The following is a 24,245-nucleotide window of genomic DNA, read 5'->3' as shown; positions in this document are numbered from 1 at the left end:
TTTTGCCAGTCGTGGAGCCTGAACTCTGGGACTGGGCACTGTCCCTTAGTTCTTCAGCTCAAGGCTAGTGCCCTACCACTTGAACCACAGCACTACTTCTGGCTTTTTCTGCTTATGTGGTGCTGAGGAATCAAACCCAGGGCCTTATGCATGCAAGGCAAGCACTCTACCACTGAGCCACCTTCCCAGCCCCATGGAGTGCTTGCTACTTAAAAAATCAGTAGGCTGAGCACACTGGCTCATATCTGTAATCTTAGCGATAGGTTTGTGAGGCAGAGATCAGAAGAGGATCAAGATTTGAGGCCAGCCCCTGCAAAAAGACTTTCAAAAAAAAATGGCTGGGCACAGAGGATTGGGGGAGGGAGCAAGCACAGAATCCAAGGAAAAAGGGTGAAAAAGCAGACCTCACTAGACATGGATGTAAGAGAGCTATGCAACTTGTGGGTGGAGATGAGAGGGAAGGAATGGGAGAAAATGAGGGAACAATGAGGCTATACAAAAGGACATATACGTACTACTTCATGTGTGTGATTGTAACCCTGCTGCATATCACCTCTGAAATAATAATAAAAATGAAAAAAAATCTGGGCACAGTGATGCATAATCTCACCCATACCTATTCTATCCCTCTCCAGGCAGTTACTGCAGTGCAGTAACTCCTAAATTGTAGCCTGTGTGTCCAGGTGCCGTAAGAACCAATATTTTATCAGGATAGAGTCTTATATTGGGATTTCTAGGTCAAAGAGCATGCGCATCTTATTGTGTTACTGGGGTTTGAACACAGGGCCTAGTACTTGCTAAGCAGTTGCTCCATTACTTGAACCAAGCTACTAGACTCCCTTCCTTTTTTGCGCTAGTCCTGGGACTTGAACTCAAGGCCTGGGTCTGTCCCTGAGCTTTTTTTCTTGCTCAAGGTTGGCACTCCAGCATTTAAGCCACAGTTCTATTTTGGGCTTTTTTGGTGGTTAATTAGAGATAAGAGGCTCAAGAGCTTTCCTGGCTAGACTGGCTTTGAACTGTGATCCTCAGATTTCAGCCTCCTAAGTAGCTAGGATTACAGGCATGAGCCACTGGCACCCAGCTACTTTTACTAAAAATTTAATATTTTCAAATAGGGTTTTGATTCTTGCCCTTGCTGTCTTGAACCAAAATCCTTCTGATCTCAGCTTCCAACATAGCTAGAATAATAGGTATGAGCTACCAATAGCCTTACTAAAAACTTTTAACTTTCCTACTGGATGTTGTCTAGGTTTTCTTTTTGCCAGTATGAGAAGTGAAAGACACCTCTAGGTTTTTTTGGGGAGGAGGGGGATTTGGTTGGGCTAGGCACTGTCTGCACTCTTCAGCTCAAGGCAAGTGCTCTACCACTTTGAGTCAGAGCGCCACTTCTAATTTTCTGGTGGTTTATTGGAGACAAGTGTCTCATGGATTTTCCTTCCCCTGCTGGCTTTGAACCATGATTCTCAGATCTAAGCCTCCTGAGTAGCTAGGATTATAGGCGTGAACCATTGGTTCCCAGCTTCTAGTTGTTTTATTTTTTGAATGCGGTGAAATATTCCTAATGCATAATTTACCAGTTGAATCATTTTAAAAGGTACTGTACAGCCAGGTGCTGGTGGCTCACGCCTGTAATCCTAGCTACTCAGGAGGCTGAGATCTGAGGATTGAGGTTCAAAGCCACCCCGGGCAGGAGAGACCGTGAGACTCCTATCTCCAATAAACCACCAGAAAACCGGAAGTGGCGCTGTAGCTCAAGTGGTAGAGCGCTAGCCTTGAGCTGAAGAGCTCAGGGACAGTGCCCAGGCCCTGAGTTCAAGCCCCAGCCCTAGCAAAAAAAAAAAAAAAAGAGGAGAAAAGTTTAAAGTTACAGAACTTTCAGAAAAACGTATAGCTTTAAACACTTCCATTAGAAAAGAAGGAAGGCTTAAAGTCAATGACTCTGAAGATATAAAATGAATATCAAAGTCAACCCGAAGTAAATCAAGAAAATGTAAATCAAGATAAACAAAATTAAAGGCTGCAATTAGAAAAATATAAATTCAGTCACATCTGAATTCATGTGGAGTCCAGGAAAGAGAACCTAGTAATAATAGGTAATCACTTCCTTCTTACTTCTTGTGGCTTTCCCTACCTTATAACTGGAGAATGGTCTTGCCAGTAGGTAGCAGTACTGTCACTCAAAAACCCAGGTTATCACCTTGCCTTTGGCTACTTCTAGTGGAGCCCCAATTGTCCTCCAGCCCAAACCAAGTCATTACTAGACTAGACAGGAATCACCTCCAGAAAGAAAATCCCTACTCAAATTTAGTACAAGAAAAAAGGGGATGTCATAAAAACATCAAAGCTCTACATCTTTGTGGAAGTGGAGCTTGAAAAACATGGCCTTTTACAATAGAGGAATCCTGCAGACAGGTTTCCCTGACTCAGAAATGCCCTTCCCCCACCAGGCACACCTGAACTCTCTCCTTCCCTCCCCTCCCCTCCTCCTCCCCTCTCCTTTTTCTCTCCACCCCCCCTCTCCTTTCCCCTCCCCTCTCTTTCTTTCTCTCTCCGCCCCCTTCCTTCTTGCTTTTCTTCTTTCTGGGAAATTGTCCACAGTGGACAATGACTTAAAACACTTAAGACAATGAAATATCTCCCCCACTGCCCATATAAATAATTCTTAACAAAAATAAAACTTATTGCAAACATTAAGCCTGGCCTCTACAGGGAGGTAGTAAAGGTGCTCTAAGGGAAGATGGATGGCAGGTGGGGCAGGAAGTATGTAAACACTTTCATAATTTGTGTTCATTCTTGTCATTGCTGTGAAAAGTGTGTGTGTGTGTGTGTGTGTGTGTTGGAGCCAAAAGGGAGCAACTACATTTTGCTTCTGTCAGTTATGGGTCTTGAATTCAAGGTCCTGAGCTTTTTTTTTACTCAAGGTAGCTCTCTACTACTTTGAGCCACAGCTCCACTTTTAGTTTGTTTGTTGGTTAATTGGGAATAAGAGTCTGACTTTCTTACCTAGTTGGGATCCTTAGATTTTGGCCTCCTGAGTAGCTAGGATTACAGGGGTGAACCACCAGCATCTGGCTAAGCAACTACATTTTTGAGGGCCCACTGTGTCCCAAATGAGGTGATTTTCATAAATGTCTTTGATCTTTGCAGCAATCCTCCAAGTTCGATGCCAACATCCTTAATATTAGTCTCTCAATCCCTTGAGAGGACTTAAGAGAGAGGGGCCTTTTGTAGTTCTGGATCTTAAGTGGATGCACACAGTCTATTCCTTTATAGCCAACCTTTCATGCGATTTCTTTTGTTTCAAAAAATCTTTCCCTGCCTGTAACCCTAGCTGCTCAGGAGGCTGAGCTCTGAGGTCACCTTTGGAAGCCAGCTGGGGCAGACAAATCCTAATGCTTCTTATCTACAATCATCTCACAGAAAGCTAGAAGTGGAGGTGAGGCTCAAGTGGTGGAGTGTCAGTCATGACTGAAAAATCTCAAGGACAGGGGCTGGGAATGTGGCTTAGTGGTAGAGTGATGGCCTAGAATGCATTAAGTCCTGGGTTCGATTCCTCAGCACCACATAAACAGAAAAAGCTGGAAGTGACTCTGTGGCTCAAGTGGTAGAGGGCTAGCCTTGAGCAAAAGCAGCTCAGGGACAGTGATCAGGCCCTGAATTCAAACCCCAGGACTGGAAAAAAAAAATCTCAGGGACAGCACCCTGGGTCCTCAGTTCAAAACTTCGACCAGCACAAATAAATACAATCTTTCCTTTGCAAATGGCGTTTCATTTGTTAGATGCATTTCTTTCCATCAAGGTCACAGCATTAGCACAGGACTCGGGGCAGGAACTGGTATGACTCCAGGCCGAGCGCAGAAGCCACTGCGGGACCTGGTTGCTGGCTTAAGAGGTGTGCAGGAGCTCCTGAAAGGTTATGGCAGGAGAAACGCAGCCGGGATTCCCGCGTGGAGGTACAAACCGTGGGAGCGGGGCCTGACCCACGTGACCACCGCCATCCGGATCGCCCGGGTCCTACGGGGAGAGGGCCCCGCCCACAGCCAGAGGCGGCAGGCTAGAGTCACCGGGCCTAAGGTCAGGACGCAACCGGAGCCCCGCGTGCTGTGCGTGGTACTCAGGCGAACCTGGTATCGGGCCACCGCTGTGCTCCCGTTCTGGTCCTGGGTCGCAGAACTGCGTGAAGAAGGATGAGTCCCTGGGACAGATTCACGCCCCTCACTGGGGCGCGCAGCGCGCGGCCGCCCTGCCCCTGGGGGCGTGGTGTCCCTGCCAGCCCCGCCCCGCGCCGCGCCGCGCCCCCGGACCCCGAGCCCGCTCTACCTTACTGGGGTGGCGCCGCCTAGCTCGCGCGCCGGTGCGTGCACTCGGGTCCCCCCTGGCCAGCGGGCTTCAAACTGCTCCCTGCAGGCGACAGGAAGCCCAGACCGTGGTTTGCCGCCAGCCCCCGCGGCATCACGGAGGGGACCTGGGGCTCTCGCCAGCCTGCGCCGTTGGCGTTTGGAGGACTGATTCGTAAGCTGGAGCCGGACCCTCCCGCGGGGCCTTGGAGGGGGACCTCGGGGCGCTTTCGGGGAGCGGCCACTGTCTGACCGCCGCTCGTCCGCGCACGGGGAGCGGCTTTAGCGTCACTGCAGCGAGGGTGAGGGAAAGACAGGCGAGTACGACCCAGCGATCTGTCCGGGTCCACTTAGCCCTGCAGGAGCCCATGCGGGGAGTTTCAACGGCGACCCTGGCCAACAGATGAACGTTTCCTTCCCTTGGTCAATTTTCTTACGCTTGGAATTGTGTGTAGTCCTCGCCTTCTCTTCTGAGCGCGGAGGGGGCTGACTATTGCACTCATCAATCGGTGTTTTTCACCTCTGCACATCCCTAGATCTGGGTAGAGGGGTTCCAGGCTTGCCTAAGCGCTCTGGGACTCGGGACGGTGGGGTCCAGGAGGGTGTGCCCTCTTTCCAGGACCCCTGATCACATCGCCGGCCCTCTTCCACCTCTGGCCATGTATAATGGACAACTGAGAAGATGGCCTAATAGAAACATTTCTGAGCACGTGCAGCCTCACCAGTGTTCCTCTGAGGTTTGGTGGGGCTACGCCTTCTACCGGGGCGGGAGGAGCCGATGGGGCTGGGACCGCACCAGGCCTGGCTTCTTGCTGCCACCGTGTGGCGACTGCATATTTGTTACAGGGCTTCACCTCTTCACATGACCATATATAGATAGATAGACAGGTAGGTAGGTAGGTAAATATAGTTATTTTTTTTGATAAATCCAACATCAACATACCAATAGGATATGTGGCTTTTAATGAGGTCTGTTTCTTCTTTTGAATCTGTCGCGAGGCCTCTCCATAGGTTATTTTTCCCTCCCTCCTTCCCTCCCTCCCTTCCTTCCTTCCTTCCTTCCTTCTTCCCTCCCTCTCTCCCTCCCTCCCTCCTTCTCACCTCCTTCCCTCTTTTTGGAGCCACCAACAACCTTCTACACTCAATAAAGTATTCTAGGACCTCAAAGAGGTTCCTTATGTGGGTTAATGGAGATGTTAACAAAACAGAGGAATATGCAAGCAATCAAGAGCTGAGGCTCATGCCTGTAGTCCTTAACTACAGAGAGATCTGAAGATTGTGGTGTGAAGCCAGCCCCAGCAGAAAAGTCTTCGAGGTTCTTATCTCCAGTTAGCCATCAAAAAGCAACACGTGGGGCTGAGAATGTGGCTTAGTGGTAGAGTGCTTGCCTAGCATGCAGGAAGCTCTGGGTTCGATTCCTCAGTACCATATAAACAACAACAACAACAAAAACCCCAGAAGTGGCACTGTGGCTCAAATGGTAGAGTGCTAGTCTTGAGCAAAAGAAGCTCAGGGACAGTACCTAGGCCCTGATTTCAAGCCCCAGGACTGGCATTAAAGAGGGAGGGGGGGTTGTGCCTCTCCCATCTTGTCCATTGATAAGCTCTTCTGAAAAGCAAATTTCACTTTCTGCCATGTACAGAGCCTTGCATGGGTGTCTGTGAGTCTGTGGACTCTCCCTTCTGGTGGCTCATGCTTTGTATTTGGGTTGTGCACCCTATGGCATTTTTGGCCTGTGCTTATCCCAGTAGGGAACTCTGGCCCTTTAGTTGGCAGTATTTAGGGAGGAAAAGAAAACCAAGGGAAAGATACCAGTCCCGGGAGGAATAATAAGACAATACTTAGTGCCCTTTGACCTAGGAAGTTTTAGTGGACAGAAAGAAACCACCACCTCCACATCAGAATCTGGATTTCCAACAAAAAACTCCCCCTCAAACTCTTTATTTTAGGTCAGAAGAGAAATAAAATTCACACTTACTACCTTTAAGTCAAATGAATAAAAGAAAACAGTTCATTGGGTTAACAACAACAACAAAAAAGGTCAAATGAAAGTAACATTGTTCTGCTCATATTTAGATGGTCGTGGAAGATGTCTGGATTGGCTGGCACCTTTTCCTTCACTCACTCAGCTGGCAGAGCAAAGCTGATCCCTTGGCAATCCAGTAGTCGCTGGGGAGCTTGGATGGTAAGAGGACTGTCACCACGAAGTTGGTTGAATGGCCTAATTAAGGAGGCAGGGTAGAAAAGGAGTTCTTACTTTAAGAATAACCTTCCAGGGGGCTAGCAAGGTGGCTCAGAGGTAAGAGTGATTGTCTTGCATGCATGAGGCCCTAGGTTTGTTTTCTCAGCACCACATAAGCAGAAAAAGCTGGAAATGCACTGTGGCGCCAGTGGTAGAGTGCCAGCCTTGAGCTGAAGAGCTGAGGGATGGTGCCCAGGTCCAGAGTTCAAGCCCCATGACTGACAAAAAGGAAAGAAAAGAAAAGAAAAAAAAATAACCTTCCAGGGCTGGGAAGGTGGCTCAGTGGTAGAGTGCTTGCCTAGCATGCATGAATCCCTGGGTTTGATTCTTCAGTCCCACATAAACAGAAAAAGCCAGAAGTGACACTGTGGCTCAAGGGGTAGAGTGCTAGCCTTGAGTGAAAAAGCTCAAAGATAGTGCCTAGGCCCTGAGTTCAAGCACCACCACTGACAAAAAAAAAAAAAAACCAAAACCCAAAACAAACAACAACAACAACAAAAACTTTCGAAGCAGAGAGACAGGTATGGAGAGTTGAGACATCTGATGGCTTCTATGACCTAGCTGCCTCAAGAGACGTTAGTTCCAGTTTTCTTTTGGATTCAGATAAATTAATTAATTTAGTGCCAGTCTTGGGTACTAACTTCATAATATCCACACTCAATATTAGAACAGATACAATGTATAAGCTGGCTCCCAAACTCCCTTGCTGTACCGCAGAGTGATTTGGCTTTGATTGGCGTGTATCTTGGTGATCGTATGAACTAATGGTAAGAACATCCTCACCTGTGGTAGAGAGTGTTCCTGCGCGGGCCCCTGTTTTATACAGCGGGGAGTGGTAAAGTATATGGGATGGCTCATAGTTTTGTTGTGGTTCAAAATGCAACACAGGCAGCATTGGATTCATCTGTCCGGGCAACGCATCTTCTATGACCATGTCATCATCATCCCAACGGGACGCATCCATGAACATCCCATGGACAAGAACACCATCCTCAGGAGAAGGCAGCTGAAAGGTACCCAAGAGTTTAAAGGGGAAGAAGAGCAGGCCATCATCTATGTCCTGGGTCCTCTCCAGGTAATTCTAAAACCACTGAAGTTACAGTTCTTATAGGTCAGAAAGGGGCACCTCAAGGTAGATAACTTGCTTCTTAGTTTGGTACCAAATCTCAGGCTTTTCACAATCCACGAGGATGCCTAAAAGAGGAGACCCTGGAAACTCTTTCAGGGGCTTCAAACTATTTGATATCATTATGTAATGACTTCTCCCTTTCTCCTAGGAAGAGGATGGGATAAGAGGGTTGGGATTATCATCCATTGTGATTAGCCAGGCCTTTTGTCCTGTGATCAGACGTCTCCATGATGCACCCTAGTCATCCTTCCTCTAATACTTGACTTTGGCCAATTTGGGCCTGGCACTTTGGAGAACTACAGGAGCCCGCCTCTGTGGATAGAGGGTTCAGCACTGTGGGGGGTACATGTAGTGCACTTTATAGTGAATAGATTATTTATGGCTTGTCTTTGCCTTTTGGTGTCCTGAAGTTCGGTTTCTTATGTGCAGCCAGGTGGGGTGGCCTTCCTGTTTAGGGGGCTGCTGTATACATACTTGTGTAATTACCTTGGCACCTACTTGCCAAGCCAGCGTTTTAATAACTGGCTAAAAGGGGGCAAATGTGATGACAGTAACTCTGCATAGTTGTAACAGGCATTTACTAAGTGGGCCAAGAGATGGGCCAGCAAGACCACCTGAGTCCCCTCCCATCTCAGAGAGCCCAAGGCACTGCTGAGACTTAGGATGGGTAGGGTACAGTGGCAGAGGCCCTGATGGAACTTGTAAACTTCTGTCAGTTATCCCTTGTGATAGAGTGGGGAAAAACACAGAGGAGGGCCAGCGTCTTAGAAGGCTTTGGTGAGGGCTTTTATGTGAGAGGTGTTTTATCTTCCTGCTACCTCAGTGATTTGTTTGACTAGGCCTGGGACATCCTTTTAGCCAAAAAAAGTTCTAAAGATAATGAGAAGCGCATCTCTAAATTAGTTTCCTCCTTACTTGGAAAATATTTGATGTAAAGAATTTCTTTAAAGACCTGTGGGGGCGTGGATGATATTATAGTATTTCATAGGGCAAGTGAAGAATATAAGGTCAATCTAATCTTTTGCCTGTTTTGCTAATCAAAGCAAAGGTTAGATCTGAGTTGGGTGGCTAGAGATAGAATCACCAGCAACAACCTTACATGCAAATACTGTGAATTTTTAAGGAAAGCTTAATAAAAGCCACTTATTCCAACTATACTAATTGGTTAGTAAAGACTTTCTTGGAAAAAGAAATGTGGACCAGGTCTTTGATTTTGCAGTTAGTATAGAAGGTGGTATTTGTAAGGCACACAGGTGTGTACAATCCTGTCTCAGCACAGCTAAGCTGCGCAGCTGAGACTGACAAAGGCAGACTTCAGTCCTGCATGAACAGTACACACACAGGGATCTTATAAAAATAACATCTTGCAGAGATTTTGGTGTCATCAGGGTATGTTCTGGAACTGGGAGTTTTAAAAAGAGCTCATCAGGTGATTCGAACAAGGTTGAGAATCGCTCCTCGTTTGGAGCAGCGATTCTCTAACTTTTATGGGCTTAAAAACTCCATTTAGGACTTGCTAAAATATAAACTTCTGAGCCGGGTGTGGTGGGGCACACCTGTGACCCCAGCTACTCAGGAGATGGAGGTTGGAGGACTGAGGCTCAAGACTGAGTAAAAGATACGAGACTCTCTGGAAAATACACTAAAGTCCAAAGGGCTGGGGGTGTGGCTCAAGTGAAAGAGCACTTGACTAGAGTGTGAGGCTCTGAATTCAGTTCCTAGCACTGTCAGAAACCCTGCCTCCCCCAACACTTCCAGACCCCAGCTCAGAATTTATGATTTAGAAGGTCTGAAGGGAAGTGTGGGGATTTGCACTGCTGACACCATTAGTGCAGAGATGGATAAGAATCGATGCACCAGTGGAGTAAACCAGGTAGACTGCTTTCAAAGAGTGTTGCTATTAGTTACCAACTGTGGTACAGTTGGAGAATATATGTCAGTGTATCAGTTCTCCTCGGAGGCCAGGAGTAGATGCATAGGCAAATTGAATTCTAGCCCTTCACTATTTGTACAGTATGTGGGCCACATGGCACATTCCATTCATTCACCCCACTTTACAGATGAGAACATGGAAGTGCAGGCATGTTAGCAATTGCTGTGGGGCATATAGCTGAAAAGGCGGGGAGAGTCATGAGTCAAACTTAGGCTTTCTTGGAACTCTTATTTTTAATACCTTGTTATATTGCCACTGTACGGTAAGAAAAGTCACTATAAGCCAGGCATTGGTGGCTCAGACCTGTAATCCTAGCTACTCAAGAGGCTGAGATCTGAGGATTGTAGCTTAAAGCCAGCCCAGGCAGGAAAGTCCATGATACTCCTATCTCCAATTAACCATCAAAAAGCTGGAAGTAGAAGTGGGGTACAACTGGTTTGAGTACTAGCCTTGAGCACAAAAGCTCAGGGACAGTTTCCCAGGCTCTGAGTTCAAGCCCCAGAACAGGCACACACACACACAAAAGGTACTATAAATATCTTCAAGAAGTAAAATAGCAATGCTCAGAAAAATAGTTTTATAAATTTAGGCAGTCACTACTAATCTTAGCACTAAGTGGAGAGCTTGTCTTGGGTTTATGGTAACCATTGGGCCCCTCCTGTTCCTGGAAATGGAAGGAGACAGGGAGGGGAGGGCAAGGGGGACTGGCTGCATTCTGCAGTGGTAGCTTCTTTGCCTTAAGAGTCAGGCGGACAGTACCTCCAGGTCCATGGGCAAATCTTGTCCAAACTTCACTATCTTGGCAGCCTCTATTACTGCAGCCTGATCCCGGTAGGCAGGAATCACGTGGTACTTGAAACTCAGCTCATCTATAGGCAAATTGTATTTCCGAGCATGGTTTTGAAGAGTTCCTAAAAATATGAAAACTGGAAAGCTCGATCCTTCCAACAGTAAACTCCCTCCCTGAGGCCCCTCCCCACCCCCCTGCCCACACTGCACCCCTCATTCCAATCAGGTTACTGGAGCATTAGAGAATCTCCAACAAAGAACACTCTTTGCTGAGCTACTTTATAGAGAATGGAAGTCTGCGGGTCATATGGGGAGGGGAGGACCCAAGGAACACACAGGTTCTGAGTGTTGGGAAGAGGAGAAAGAGGGTCAAGTCTCAAGTTTATTTCCCTTCCATGAAGAAGGCAAACTAGTGAGTTTGTTTCAGGGGAAGATCTGTTAAAGTTTGGGTGCTTTTTTTTTTTTTTTGTTGTTGTTAGTTGTGGTTTGAACTTTGGGCCTGGGCGCTGTCCCTGGGCTCTTCAGCTCAAGGCGAGTGCTCTACCACTTGAGCCACTGCGCCACTTCTGGTTTTCTGGTAATTGGAGATAAGAGTCTCACGGACTTTCCTGCCTGGGCTGGCTTTGAACCGGGATCCTCAGATCTCAGCCTCCTGAGTAGCTAGGATTACAGGCATGAGCCACCAGCACCCGGCTGAAGTTTGGGAGTTTTTACCCAGCTTGGTTTATATGGACTATTTGTTAAGTATTAAGAGACAAATGAAGGGCCTGGATAATTAGCATTTAGCAGCCCTAAAGTCTGGCTACCTTTGGGCTCTCTAGTCAGATTCCCCAAGGACCTGGCAGTCCTATTAACAGGCCTTTCCAAGTCATGCTATTTCCACAGCTTCTAGAAACCCCAAGTAACAAAACACCACCTTTCCCGTGGGATTTTTCTTTTTTCTTTTTTTGCTTATGTGGTGCTGGGGAATCGAACCCAGGGCCTCATGCATGCAAGGCAAGCACTCTACCACTGAGCCACCTTCCCAGCCCCTCCTGTGGGATTTTTCTAGGGACAGATCCAGTACCTGTTAGAAATCCTTGAGGAAAGAAGAAACCAGAGATCCAAAAGGACTTTGGCTGTCCTCTTCTGAGCCATAGCTAAAGGAGAAACATTATTTCATCATGTACTTTATGTGAAGTAGAGTTTGCCAAACTGAACCAAAGTCGTATTTTGGAGGGTGGGATCTAAACTAGTCCCGAGTCAGTCACCAGCCCCATTTTCTTGCCTGCCCAGTTCTTCTTCCCCATCCACCAGCTAGACTGCAAAGCTGGAGCGTGGTTACTACAGAGCCAGTGGAGAAGGGCAGAGTAAAAATACACATGTGTTATGTGGACCCATGTTGCTTTGATTTGTACCTCATAGTAGAGTCCATGCACTCAAGGTAAAATCCCAAGAATGTCCTGGAATTAAGTTGAAATGTGGGAATACAGACCGATGGAAAAACCACATCAGAATCAGTGTAAGACTTTTAAAGGGATTGCATTCTAGGTATTTCTAGGTATTTCCTTATTTTTTTTTTCTGGACTTAATCCCTCAAAGGTTGTTAGGCAGAGTTCCCTAAGAACCTCAGAGCCAGCCATAGGGTTGTATTCATCAAACCGCATAGAAATGAAGTTTCTTACATCCAGAAATGCAGTTCTAAGAATAAGATCTTTGACCCATGATGCCAGTGGCTTTAAGGATGGATAGGCTGTGTTGGACCACAGAGAAGGGACCTGGTTGTTGAGGAAACTGTTATAAACCTTTTCCATTTCTTCAGACATCACCACAAGCCCAGCAATGGCCTTATCTAGGGTTTGTAGAGAAATCTGAAACAACAAAAGAGATTGGTGGTCTTTCTAGATATAATTAACAATGTAGACGATGCTCATGAAGGGTTCCAGCCTCTTTTCATACTGTCTGCTTTGCCAGACCTTATACTCTTTTACAACATATGACCCTCTCTGCTATGGAGATGAATGAGATACAATGAGAAATAACATGTGCAACTTCTGGATCACATTTTTCAAAGGAAGCTCTTGTTTGGGGCCTTCTCTTTTCCCCTTCCCATTGGTTGGCAAAAAAAGAATAATTGGAGTAGTGAGACTAGATGCAAAAATAGACGCTATCTGTTGGGGCTCGAAGAGCCAACTTGATGAGCTGTGTGCCCTAGACAGGACTTCCTCTAGCGCTGAGGGGAGGACAAAGTGAATAACTATCTTATTTTGGATAGTATTGAGGGTACCCGAATCCATTCAAAGCAGAAGGGAGAAATCCTGACCTGGCCAGGCAGCCTGCTCATATTGATTCCTACCAGTGAAGATTTATGTTCCTAAAGTAAGGACTTCACATATTCAACTCAGTGCCCACTTATCTAACAAACCTATGATCGCCAGCCAAACTGCACATCTGTAGACTTTGCTTTTCCAACAGGTGACAGACATGGTCTTTGGCTTTGGAAAGATCTACCAAGTTTCCCAGGAGTCTTAACCCTGGCCTTAGGCCAGGTATTTGGTTCTCTGCTTAGCAGTGACACATTTACTCTTATGCTCAATATTTGATCTCTAGTAGTCTTTGTTTTTCTGTTCACAAATTAGTGGACAGAGTAAGTAGGAAATCTTTTGCCATCATCAAGGCAAGGAAATCCAGAGTCAGCATCTGGGAGCACAGGACAAACATTATGTGAAAATATAATGTGAAAACATTTCAGTTGCATTGAAATCATCTGGGGAGTTCATTTAAAATTCATACTCCCAAATCTGTCCTTAAGAGCTGGTGGCTCATGCTGGTAATCCTAGCTACTCAGGAGGCTGAGATCTGAGGATCACGGTTCAAAGCCAGCCTGGGCAGGAAAGTCTATGAGACTCTTATCTCCAATAACCACTCAGAAAATCAGAAGTAGTGCAGTGGCTCAAGTGGTAGAGTGCTAGCCTTGAGCTGAAGAGCTGAGGAACAGCGTTCAAGCCCCATGACTGACAAAAAAAATCTATTCACTCCGTTCTGGAGTGGGATCCAGGAATTTACATGTTGAACACACACTACAGAGTAGTTTAATGCAGGTATTTTGTGGCCCATCCTTTGAGAAGTATTGATTTGCATGGTCTTGGACAGATGTTGCAATTAAAGGCAAAAGACAGACATAAGGAACAGCCCCAGGAGCCCTGGCTCACTCTCAACTGCTTAGATCACCAGTGAGTCCATGGTAACTCTATGGATGTAAATTATAATAATGAGGAGACTGAGGATTTGTAATATCACATATTCCCTCAGTCACTATTAGAAACATGAAATGGGAACTTGTTAAAGGAGGGTAAATTCAATCTTAGATGAATCTAAGAGTTGGCAGTATATCTAAAAGGAAAATCTGAAATGAATAGAATGGAAAATTGCAGCACACTCATATTATTATACCATTTTCTATAAGGATTTGATAGCCAGAAGCAATGATGAAGTTAAGCTCTCATACATGTATTAACTTCAGCAGGTTATTAAACCGGTCCACTTCTTGGCCAAGAACTGTGGTCAAGGAGTTCAGGCGTCCTTGAGGATCCTTGACAAAAAGGCTTTCAACAGCACCCTCCATCTGCAGGCTCTCTGAAATACACAGAGGTCACTCCTCATCACTCTGCATTTGGGTTTAACCTTACATAACCCTCCCCCCTCCCCGCAAGCCAGTTTCCATTATTATTTAATGTGAATGCACAGAGCTTAAGTGTGACAAGCTTTCTATTACTAGAAATATTAGACTTTCTATTATTAGAGCTCTTTGGTGACTCAACTGTGTTTATATAGAAGCAATCACAGAAATCAAGCTGAACTTCATAAGTATCAGGGAGAATGTGTGTGTGTGTGTGTGTGTGTGCGTGTGTGTGTGTGTGTGTGAAGAAACACTGAACCAGCATTTCATTTCTTCCCAGGGGTATTTTCATCTTTGGTCACAGTTTGGGCTATGTGGTCTTTGGCTCTGGAACATGGGTGGATAGGTTCTTGATTACTTGTATGAGCTAAAGAGAGACTGGCCATGCTAATACAAAAGGACATATCCTCAAGGGAGAGTGGCCCTAATTTTCATTTTTCTGTGACTGAGGGAATAAAGGGAAGAAGATGAGAGGGCAAAGGACGATGTGGAAGGTCAATGTGACTTAGTGATATCTATAGATATGAGACAGGGATTTGGATCAAGCTGTCTCCATAGTGGATGAGGAGGAGAACTGTAGACCTGGAGAAGATGCACCAGGCTTTGGCTGAATGGGAGGCAGAGCCCTGAAGACCTCAGTAGCAGGTGGCATTCCAGAAGCCAGAGGGCCTAGAAGCTCTGAGTCTTCTCTTCTACCCTATTGGTGTGAACATCTTGCTCTTTTCTGTAGACCTGACTGCGACTAGGACAGGAGGGTGTGGGAGATTGAAAGTTCATGGAGACAGTGTTTATCCTAAGTTACTGAGGATTACTTTTTAAGGTTAGCTGAATTATGAGACTGGATTTAAACAGGATGGAAAAACTGGTCTCTTCTGTCTCCACACAATGTGCTCAATGGTGGGTAAAGAACCACATGAGCTATAAAAAAGGAAAGAAATGCATTTTCCTTGCATATCTGAGGAAAGTGTGAGTAAATCAGTGGCTCCAAAAATGCATGTGTCAGATTTCTTCTTAACCACTTGAATGGTGATGAAGTATGTGTTAGTACAGTCTCTTGGGTCCACAGAGCTTTGAGTCCATATGCCTTTGTCATTCCCCTCCATCATTCTCCTCAGGAGCAATTCCAAATCCTTGGTCTTTTTCTTAAGCCAGTTGCATCGCTGTCTCTCAGTCTCAGCAGATGAAGCTACATTTCATAGTAAAAGCATAAATATTATGAAGCTTGGAAAGAAAAACCTCCTGAGGAGCAATGGGACTTCATGAAGCAAGTTCACTCTTCCTGTAGCCCTCCATTCATCTATGCCTGTCTTTTCCACCAGCCAAGCACTTTAATTTATACACTCAAAATTGCTTAGAATCAATTTAATCGATTAGAAACCTATTAGAAATTGCTTCCTAAAATAAGTCACTCAGGATTTGCTTTAGAATTTTCTATCCAAGTAGACATTACTTGAGGAATGGCTTCTCAGAGACGACTAAAGCTCAATTCTTCTGAGGGCACATAGTGCCTGTTTTACTCAATTCTTCTGAGGTCACATAGTGCCTGTTTTACTCGAGGTCTGGAGAGTATTGACAGGATTTAGCCAGTTTTTTTAAAATCTGCCTTACTTTTCTTCATACTAATATGACTTTTTTTTTTTTTGTCCGTCATGGGGCTTCAACTCTGGGCCTGAACGCTGTCCTTCAGCTCTTCAGCTCCAGACTAGCACTCTGCCATTTAAGCCACAGCTTCACTTCCAGTTTTCTGAGTGGTTTATTGGAGATAAGAGTCTCATAGACTTTCCTGCTTTGAACTGTGATCCTCAGATCTCAGCCTCCTAAGTAGCTAGGATTACAGATGTGAGCCACTGGTGCCCAGCCTAATTGACATTTCTTGCAATAATGGACAACATATCTACAAATCTAGATCTATAGCTAGTCTATGAAAAGTGTGAGAGTGGATATCTTATGACTCTTCAGGAGAATTCCTTATCAGAAAACAAGGTTAAAGTAGTCTAGCCATTTCTCTTGAATAGAGGAAAAACAGTGAAATGGATTCTAGAGCATGACTATCCGATAGAATCTGTAAAGCTTTAAATGATAAGAAATGTTCTTTGCCTGTGCTGATCAATAAAGTGGCATGGAAATGTGGATAGTGTACAGAGGAATTTTATTTTAATTTTAGGAATTAAAATGAATATATCTTTTATTAGTACACATTGATTATATGACAGAAATTTACTTAATTGATTGTAAGTAGCTCCATGTGACTACTGGCTACTCTTTTGGACAGCACAGGTCTAGAGACTTTAGAATTATGAATCCAAGTGAAACTCAGGAGAAGTCTGGTTAAAATTAGGTAGGTAAGAAACCAAGTGGCTCCTACTGCTTCTGGGAGTTAGGATGTTAAGGTACTATAGGCTTCAGTTCTATAAACAGAGGAGTTCATGTCAAAAAATCTTGTCAAGGAAAGGAAAAGTTTGAACATGATCTTATCACTTATTTCTCTGACTTATTCCTTCAGTTTCTATTACCTACAGATGCCAGAAATAATTCATTACCTGGAACTCTAGACTGGATAGAAGCAACAAGTTCTTGGACAATTTCATCATTGCTTTTCCCCTCTCCACCAGAAGATGACCTTGGCTGGATCTCAAGGATGGTGTTGACCAAAGTGTTGGTCTCTTTATACTAAGACAAAGACAGTGAAGACTCAAGTTCTTAGCATGCAATTTGTAGCAGTATAGTTTACATATAGAAATGAGAAAAGTTCTTAAAAACACAAGGACACTTAATCTGCTATTAAAACTTTGTATAACATGAGATAAATACGTTCAGCATGGGGAAAGGACAGGACAAACAGTACTGTGTGTCTTCACACCCTCATGCTGTGTTGTTTAGGTGGATAGTGGACTAAGTAGAGGCTTGGAAGTGAAAGAGGCTGGTGCAGGGGAAATGCATGACCTTCCGATCCTACAATGGATCAGAGGCAACAGGTCAAATTGGAACTATTGTTAAATGTATGATGGGACAATGATTTGCTTTTTATTAGGGGTATTACAGCCCCTGGAGTTAGTGAGGTGATGATTAATGTTTTGAATTCATATCAATGACATAAATACCTATTTTAACTTGAAAGATCACACACCTGGAAAACAAGGTTGGCATTTTCATGCATTCCAAAAATTTCTGGGTCGTCTATCAAAGGCAGATTTTCAATGTAGTCCTTAAACTCTTGTAGGCTGTCAGCCAGGGGTGCAAAGTAGATGCCTGTTAGAACAACACAGAAGATAAACATCTCAAATGGACTGGTTCGGAACTGCCAGGTTTGGTTCTTCGCTGTCTTGTTCAGATGATGGCTGATTCAAGGTGAAAAGAGTCTTTGCTTATCCTAAGTCTTCCTGCTTTTATTGTGCTGTCTAGTTTTGTTTCCTTTTCTTGAGGCCTTAATCAGATTAGTGCTCTAAGCTTTCAGGCTGTCTCCCCTAGAAGGTGTAAGGATTCGGAGAATCCAGTGACACACTCCTGAAAGGTGTGTCTCCTGAAAAGGCTCCAATTTTTTAAAAAATATTTTTATTGTAAAAATAGTGTACAGAGGGGTTACAGTTCCATGAATAAGGTAAGGCTCCAAATTTATGCTCCTTTAGAATATACTTTTTTCATGTTAGATGAATAATAGTCCTCTCCAAATTCTTCAAACTAAAAGCTACATTTGCAGTATATTAAAATCGGTGCTCACTTAGTTTTGCCTAATGGTGAAAGGACATGTGAATCTAGCTTCTTGAAAGTCAATGGTGGGAGATTTGTTGAGCTTATTCTACACTAATCACATCACTCCCTCTCCAGGTATCAACATTCAGGTCTATTCATAATGAGCTGTTATCAATTCATAAATTTGGTTTTAATTCAATTTGCTATCATGGAAGTTTTCCAAGAGATACTATAATATGGCTTCTTTAAAACATATTTAGACACAATACAATCAACTTTAATAAAAAATGCTTGGGTAATAGGCAGTTTTGCTGTCCAACCAGCACTGTAGGTGTTGAGTGTGGGGCCAGGGACTGAGTTGTGAAGACTGGTCACAGAGAGTGTCCAGATGGAAAACTGAAACATGCTACCAGTGGCTTCTTGGGAGATGTCTTTTTCAGAGGCTTGAAAAGTCACTCACCTGAATCAGAGTATTTATAATCCGAATATAATGTTTCAGGAGAAAAAAACCTTTTCAAGACAGTACGAAGGCATCTTTGGTCCCAGGTGTCTGTAACTCTACCACCATAGGTGATTTCACCTGAAAAGGAGTTTGTATGCTCAAATACATTACCATTGGCGTTTTCAATTGATAAGCATACCCCAATTCTAACATGTTATTTGGGCACACATTTATTTTGTACTGAAGCCAAAAAGAGTGCACCAGACCTCCCTTCTGATCTGCCCCACCTCCAAGATGATGAAAGCTGATTTTTAAAAAGTAGACGAAAAAAACTTTAGTTTATGTACTCTAGTCTAATAATTTTACTTTTGCCAAATAACAGCAACAGAAGCCCCTGATCTCCATAGGCACATTTATCCTTCTTGTCTTTTATTTATTTATTTGTTTGTTTGTTGGTTGGTTGGTCGTGGGGCTTGAACTCTGGGCCTGGGCGCTGTCCCTGAGCTCTTCAGCTCAAGGAAAGAACTCTACCACTTGAGCCACAGGGCTACTTCTGGTTTTCTGGTAGTTAACTGGAGATAAGAATCTCACAGATTTTCCTGTCTGGGCTGGCTTTGAACCATGATCCTCAGATCTCAGCCTCCCGAGGAGCTAGCTAGGATTACAGGCATGAACCACGGGCACCTGGCTGTCCTTGTCCTTTTGCTTCAGCATATTGATTTTGAGTCTTATTCTGTCATTGGCTACACGATTCCAGAACATATATACTTTTCTTCAAATGGTGCTTCTCTTTGGGGCCCATGAGTAAAACAGAATGCAATATTTATAGATATGTTAGCCCTCTACACATTTTATAAATTATTGCTACTAAGCTGTATATGGGGGACAGAGCCAAAGTGAAAGAGTGACCTTGTCTCATAGAGATTATGTTTGGAGAATTGAGGTGATCCAGATGAGGCCTCTCCACAGAGAAGCTATTTTCAGAATGTTCCACCCCCACCCCAAATTATGAGTGGGAAAGAACCACTCTGGACTGGTATCTAATGTTGTGAATATTAACTCCTTGGGAAGTTCCAATCATTGCTTTACTGCCTCTCCATGTGTTGTGTGCCTGGAAGGATTTCATGGCATATTGACATTGTCAGGGTAGTTGTTAGGGTTCAATTTTGGGAAGTGCTTAATATATGGACTGGCATATAGCAAGAGTTATATAAGCTTTCCCTATCATTGACATCACCACCACCACCACCACCACCACCACCATCATCATCATCAAAAACATCAGCCCAATTTTCTATATGTAAATATTCTCATGATGTTTCCACCATCTGAAATTCACATAGGGCAGGTGAGAAGTCACTATCACCATCATTAAAGGCTGGGAGCACACTCTCCTCCCAGGGGTCAGGTAAGCATAAATCCCCAACTTTTAGATACCCAGCTGGATGTCCTGGCCAGTAATATAAATTACTGACCAGTAATGTAAATTAGTGCATCCCAGGGAATCTTTCCTTCTTGACAGTAAAGGTTGAGATTCAGTAAAGCACATTCTCTGTCACTGTCATTAAATTCATAGCAGATATTCCAACCAAGGGGGCCAAACTTCTTTCTCTCCTAGAATAGGAAATGAATATAGTTAGAAATAAAAAATAACATTAATTTTGGGTAGAGTAATGAAAAACAAAAGCTTTTATTGGGGCGCTGGTGGCTCACACCTGTAATTCTAGCTACTCAGGAGGCTGAGATCTGAGAATCACAGTTCAAAGCCAGCCCGGGGAAGGAGAGTCCATGAACCTCTCATCTCTAATAAAGCACTAGAAAACCAGAAGTGGTGCTGTGGTTCAAGCGGTAGAGCACTCGCCTTGAGCTGAAGAGCTGAGGGACAGTACTCAGGCCCAGAGTTCAAGCCCCAGGATCGACAAAAAAAAAAAAAAGTTTGGTATATCAATACGTGGTTCAACTTCAGTTAGGCTTTTACCAAACAGGCAGAATACATGTTTCTTTATAGTTCTAGGAGAGAATCTACTGTTACTGCACGTTCAGCAAATCAGTCAAAAGTGAATTTGTTCTTCAAGGTAATAGAAAAATATTTCCACACCAAAACAGTAGCAAGAAGGTTTAGTCTTTTGGCATAAAAATACTGATACTGTAAGCATCTGGAGAGAGCGCTATCCCCTACTGTTGAAGGAGTCTGTCCATGACTTTCAGCCATATCATACATACTATGCTGATTGCACGCCGGCTTCTCCATGGTAACATTAGCTGGTACCCATAATCAGTTTCGCAACATTCCATAGTAAAATTCCTTTTCTCTTTGTTATTTCCCTGTCTCCTTTAATTTCCTAATTCTAAACAAATGATCATGTCATAGGATTCGTCTGAAGTTCCCTCCCTTTTGATCTCAAAGTTTCAATAAACCTTCAACAACCTCCTCATCTCAGTGACTTTTGTTAGTGGAATAAGAGCCCCACACCCAGAGCCCCTGATTCTTATCTTCTTTGACTTCCTCTAGGACCTCTTGATTTATTTTTCCTGTGTCTTGCATCTTTAATCTTTCTTTTTCCTTTCCTTTCTTTCTTTTTCTCTTTTAAGTGAATCTTTCTCTGTAGAGAAAGACAATCTAATCCACATGCCACCTAACCATATGTAGATGGAGAGCCAGGCTTTAATAAAGGCACAGGATGCATAACAAACAGAAAAATGACTCTTGGAAAGCGGGAGACTGGTGTTAGGTTGAAGGTTATCTTTCAGGGGACCAGTGATTCCGTTCTTGGTTGGAAAGGAAGCTGATGAGAGTGGTGAGCTTATTCACAAGAACACGTGGAAACTATTGCAAGGAAAAGGAGGACCCATAAAAACATAAAACATAAAAATAATCCTGGGGCTGGGAAGGTGGCTCAGTGGTAGAGCGCTTGCCTTGCAGGCCTGAGGCCCTGGGTTCGATTCCTCAGCACCACATAAGCAAAAAGAAAAAAGCCGGAAGTGGTGCTGTGGCTCAAGTGGTAGAGCGCTAGCCTTGAGCTGAAGATATCAGGGACAGCGCCCAGGCCCAGAGTTCAGGCCCCATGACCGACCAAAAAAAAAAAAATCCTGAATTTTTGATTGTAGGTAATTGAGAAGATGGGACCACTAATTTTAGAAAGAGATTCTGGAGGGGAAACAAGAGGTAGAAGAGGTAGATTTGGTGTTTGTTAAATTGGACTTCTTGCATTCACCCAGGAGATCGTGTTCTACAGACAGAACAGAATAGAGGTGGGAGTCAAAGTTGTGAGAGACTGAGGCATGGGGAATACAGAGATTGGTGGTTGAGTTAAAACAACTTGGGTTTAAAACCAAAACAACACCCTCCGAGTTTCACAATACCACTTGCAAGTTTTTTTTAAATTAATTTTTAATCATTTACTTGTTTAATATTATACTTTCTTGTTGGTACTAAAAAGCAGAACTGAATATACCTGAATAATTGCATGGAAGAAGCAAATGCCAAATACTATTTGTCTCCATTTTCTTCCAAGTATATTTTCTTCAAAAAATGAAGATGTCATTTCAGTAAATGCTCGCCTGATATTTGCACGTAAGCCTTTTGGAGGTTCATTGGTTACCTGCATTTCAGAGAGCAGAGAGGGCGAGGTCACAGAGTTGCATTAATTCTGAAAAATGCCCAGAGAGGCTGTAGAGAATTGATTCCTATGGAGGCATTGTTGGCATGTATCTGAGTTTTATTCAATCATAGTCCAGGGAGCACAGGACCTGGTGGGATCTTCAGACCTACAATGCTTGAACCACCTGCTTGGAAACCTCAAGTCACTTCTGTTTGCTGTGCAGTTTTCTACATGTGAGTCAAATGGCATATCCAGGTTTTTGTCATTGGATTTTATAGTCACCTTAAAGTAAAGCATTGCCCTGCACTGTATCTCCTGCATGATGTCTCTTGACGTGGGCAGGGAGGGAAGAAGTACCTCTTGTAACCCCTACTGGTAAGTATCCCACATAATGGAAACTTCCTTCACTGAACTCAAGCAGTAACACCTCCTGTGTTCCTTTCTGTCCATCCAATGCTGAGATATTCTTTTTAACATTTCTCTGCTAAAGAACTAGAGAAGTTGAATGACCTAGGGCATGCATGGATAGCACTGACTTCAGGAATCCTTTGTTTGCTTTCTGCTTGGCCACACAGACCAGAACATGGCTCTGTGCAGGATCTGTGCTTTTCTCAGTCCCCTTGGCAAACATTCTGAGATCAGTCATTTCACATTTCAGCCATATGCAATGCCTTACCTTGACAGAATTCTGAAGAACTGTAACAGGAAATGTACTACTAGGCATGGAGCTTAGAAATAGTCGGAAAGTATCCTTGATAACAGACTCTATTTAAAATAAAGAAAAAAAGAAGAAACATGTTCTTGTAGCTTGTAGTAGCACTTTTCTATAAGAAATAATTATTTTAGGAAAGAAAAAAAATGCTGTGAACTCTGTTTAAAGACTTAATTGATTTGCCTCAAGTAAGCTGTAAACCAAACCATCTTAAGATGGGAGTGGAGGAGTTGTTCTAGAAATTTCACAGCAGGGGGATCTGGCAGTTGACAAGCTAGCACATTTGGGTAAAGAAATTAGGGACCCATGAATTTTTTAATACCTGATGAGATGTAAGGCCTTTTCAACGCAGGCTATTTTTATTTATTTTTGCCGGTCCCGGGGCTTGAACTCTGAGGCTGGGCACTGTCCCTGAGCTTCTTCTTTTTTTGGCGCGGGGGGGGGGGGTCTGGTCATGGGGCTGAACTCTGGGCCTGGGCGCTGTCCCTCAGCTCCTCAGCTCAAGGCTAGCACTCTACCACTTGAGCCACAGCGCCACTTCCGGCTTTTTAATTTTTTCTGCTTATGTGGTGCTGAGGAATCGAACCCAGGGCCTCATGTATGCAAGGCAAGCGCTCTACCACTGAGCCACCTTCCCAGACCCCTGAGCTTCTTTTTGCTTGTGGCTAGTGCTCTATCACTTGAGCCACTATCACTGTGCCACTTCCATAACTGAGGATATTTACTGTTAGCTTGTGAGTTATTTTTCCCCTAAACTGTTCACTTTAAGGCAAACTGTATACAAATGCGCAGAAAGCCCTGTGGGAGAAGAGAGGGAGCCCCTGAGTAGAGAAGTTGCAAAGGGACCAGGGCAGGGATAAGGAGAGACTGATGAACAGAACTGGCAAGTCAGGATGCTTCTTTTCTGAGCTGTGGTTAGAGAACAGCATGAGGAACAAAGCTCCACTGTAGGTTCAGGAGGCCAAAGCAATGTTGTGAAATGCACTGTTGCCATCATTTTTTTTTAACAGTAAGTTAAATGCCTTAGGCATCTGCAATGGTGACCTCAACCTGGACTCCTGGCTCAATACTGATGGAAGTTATCTGCTTGACAATCTCGGAAGGACGGTTTTAATCAATGAGTCGCTTGTGGATCCCATGTCTTAGAACTTTCACCACAAGGGTTTTTTTTTTTCTCATAGTGATTCTCAAAGTCTTGGTAGGCATGCACACTGGTCCTTTTACTTTGAGATTCTTCTCCTTGGTGCCTCGGATCAGGTCAGCACAGACCTTCTCCGGAGACTTCATGTTGCGGCTGGTGAGGGTGATCCGAATCCGGTGAATCGCCACCTCCGGCTCCACAGGTGTTTTTTTCCAGTGTCTTTAACAGTGGTGAGCAGCCCGGACAGAGCTCCCCACACACAGTCGCATCTCCCGCAGAAGGCTCTTGCCATCATTTTAAAAGCACATTATGCTGTTTTTCACACATGCCAGTCTGGCTCGTCTGTTGTCTGTGCACGGGCCATTCCCCTGTGCCTGAAATATTCTCTCAGATTCTCTCACTGTCTTTCTGTCTTGGCCAAACATCACCTTCTCAAGGAAGTCCACACAGATCACACCATTTAAAACGATCCTCCTGGGCTGGGAAGGTGGCTCAGTGGTAGAGTGCTTGCCTTGCATGCCTGAGGCCCTGGGTTCGATTCCTCAGCACCACATAAGCAAAAAGAAAAAA

General features: G+C 44.2%; 1 protein-coding gene across 1 annotated transcript in view; it reads right to left on the bottom strand.

Annotated features, from left to right (window-relative positions):
* Positions 1-6,454: 6,454 nt before the first annotated feature.
* Positions 6,455-24,245, bottom strand: part of Dnah6 (dynein, axonemal, heavy chain 6) — a 195,288-nt gene continuing 177,497 nt past the window's right edge. Inside the window, exons 62-73 of the mRNA XM_013035434.1 lie at positions 22,499-22,587; positions 21,676-21,822; positions 19,696-19,834; positions 18,239-18,358; positions 17,216-17,337; positions 16,629-16,758; positions 13,918-14,045; positions 12,095-12,280; positions 11,497-11,569; positions 10,401-10,552; positions 7,363-7,585; positions 6,455-6,558 (exon numbers count right to left, since the gene is read on the bottom strand). Coding sequence (XP_012890888.1) covers positions 6,455-6,558; positions 7,363-7,585; positions 10,401-10,552; positions 11,497-11,569; positions 12,095-12,280; positions 13,918-14,045; positions 16,629-16,758; positions 17,216-17,337; positions 18,239-18,358; positions 19,696-19,834; positions 21,676-21,822; positions 22,499-22,587 — 1,613 coding nt within the window. The remainder of the gene's footprint in view (positions 6,559-7,362; positions 7,586-10,400; positions 10,553-11,496; positions 11,570-12,094; positions 12,281-13,917; positions 14,046-16,628; positions 16,759-17,215; positions 17,338-18,238; positions 18,359-19,695; positions 19,835-21,675; positions 21,823-22,498; positions 22,588-24,245) is intronic.

Source organism: Dipodomys ordii, unplaced genomic scaffold (genome assembly GCF_000151885.1).
Source record: "Dipodomys ordii isolate 6190 unplaced genomic scaffold, Dord_2.0 Scaffold212, whole genome shotgun sequence".
Lineage (NCBI taxonomy): Eukaryota > Metazoa > Chordata > Mammalia > Rodentia > Heteromyidae > Dipodomys > Dipodomys ordii.
Note: the sequence above shows the minus strand (reverse complement) of the source record. Positions and strands in the feature narration are given on the sequence as shown.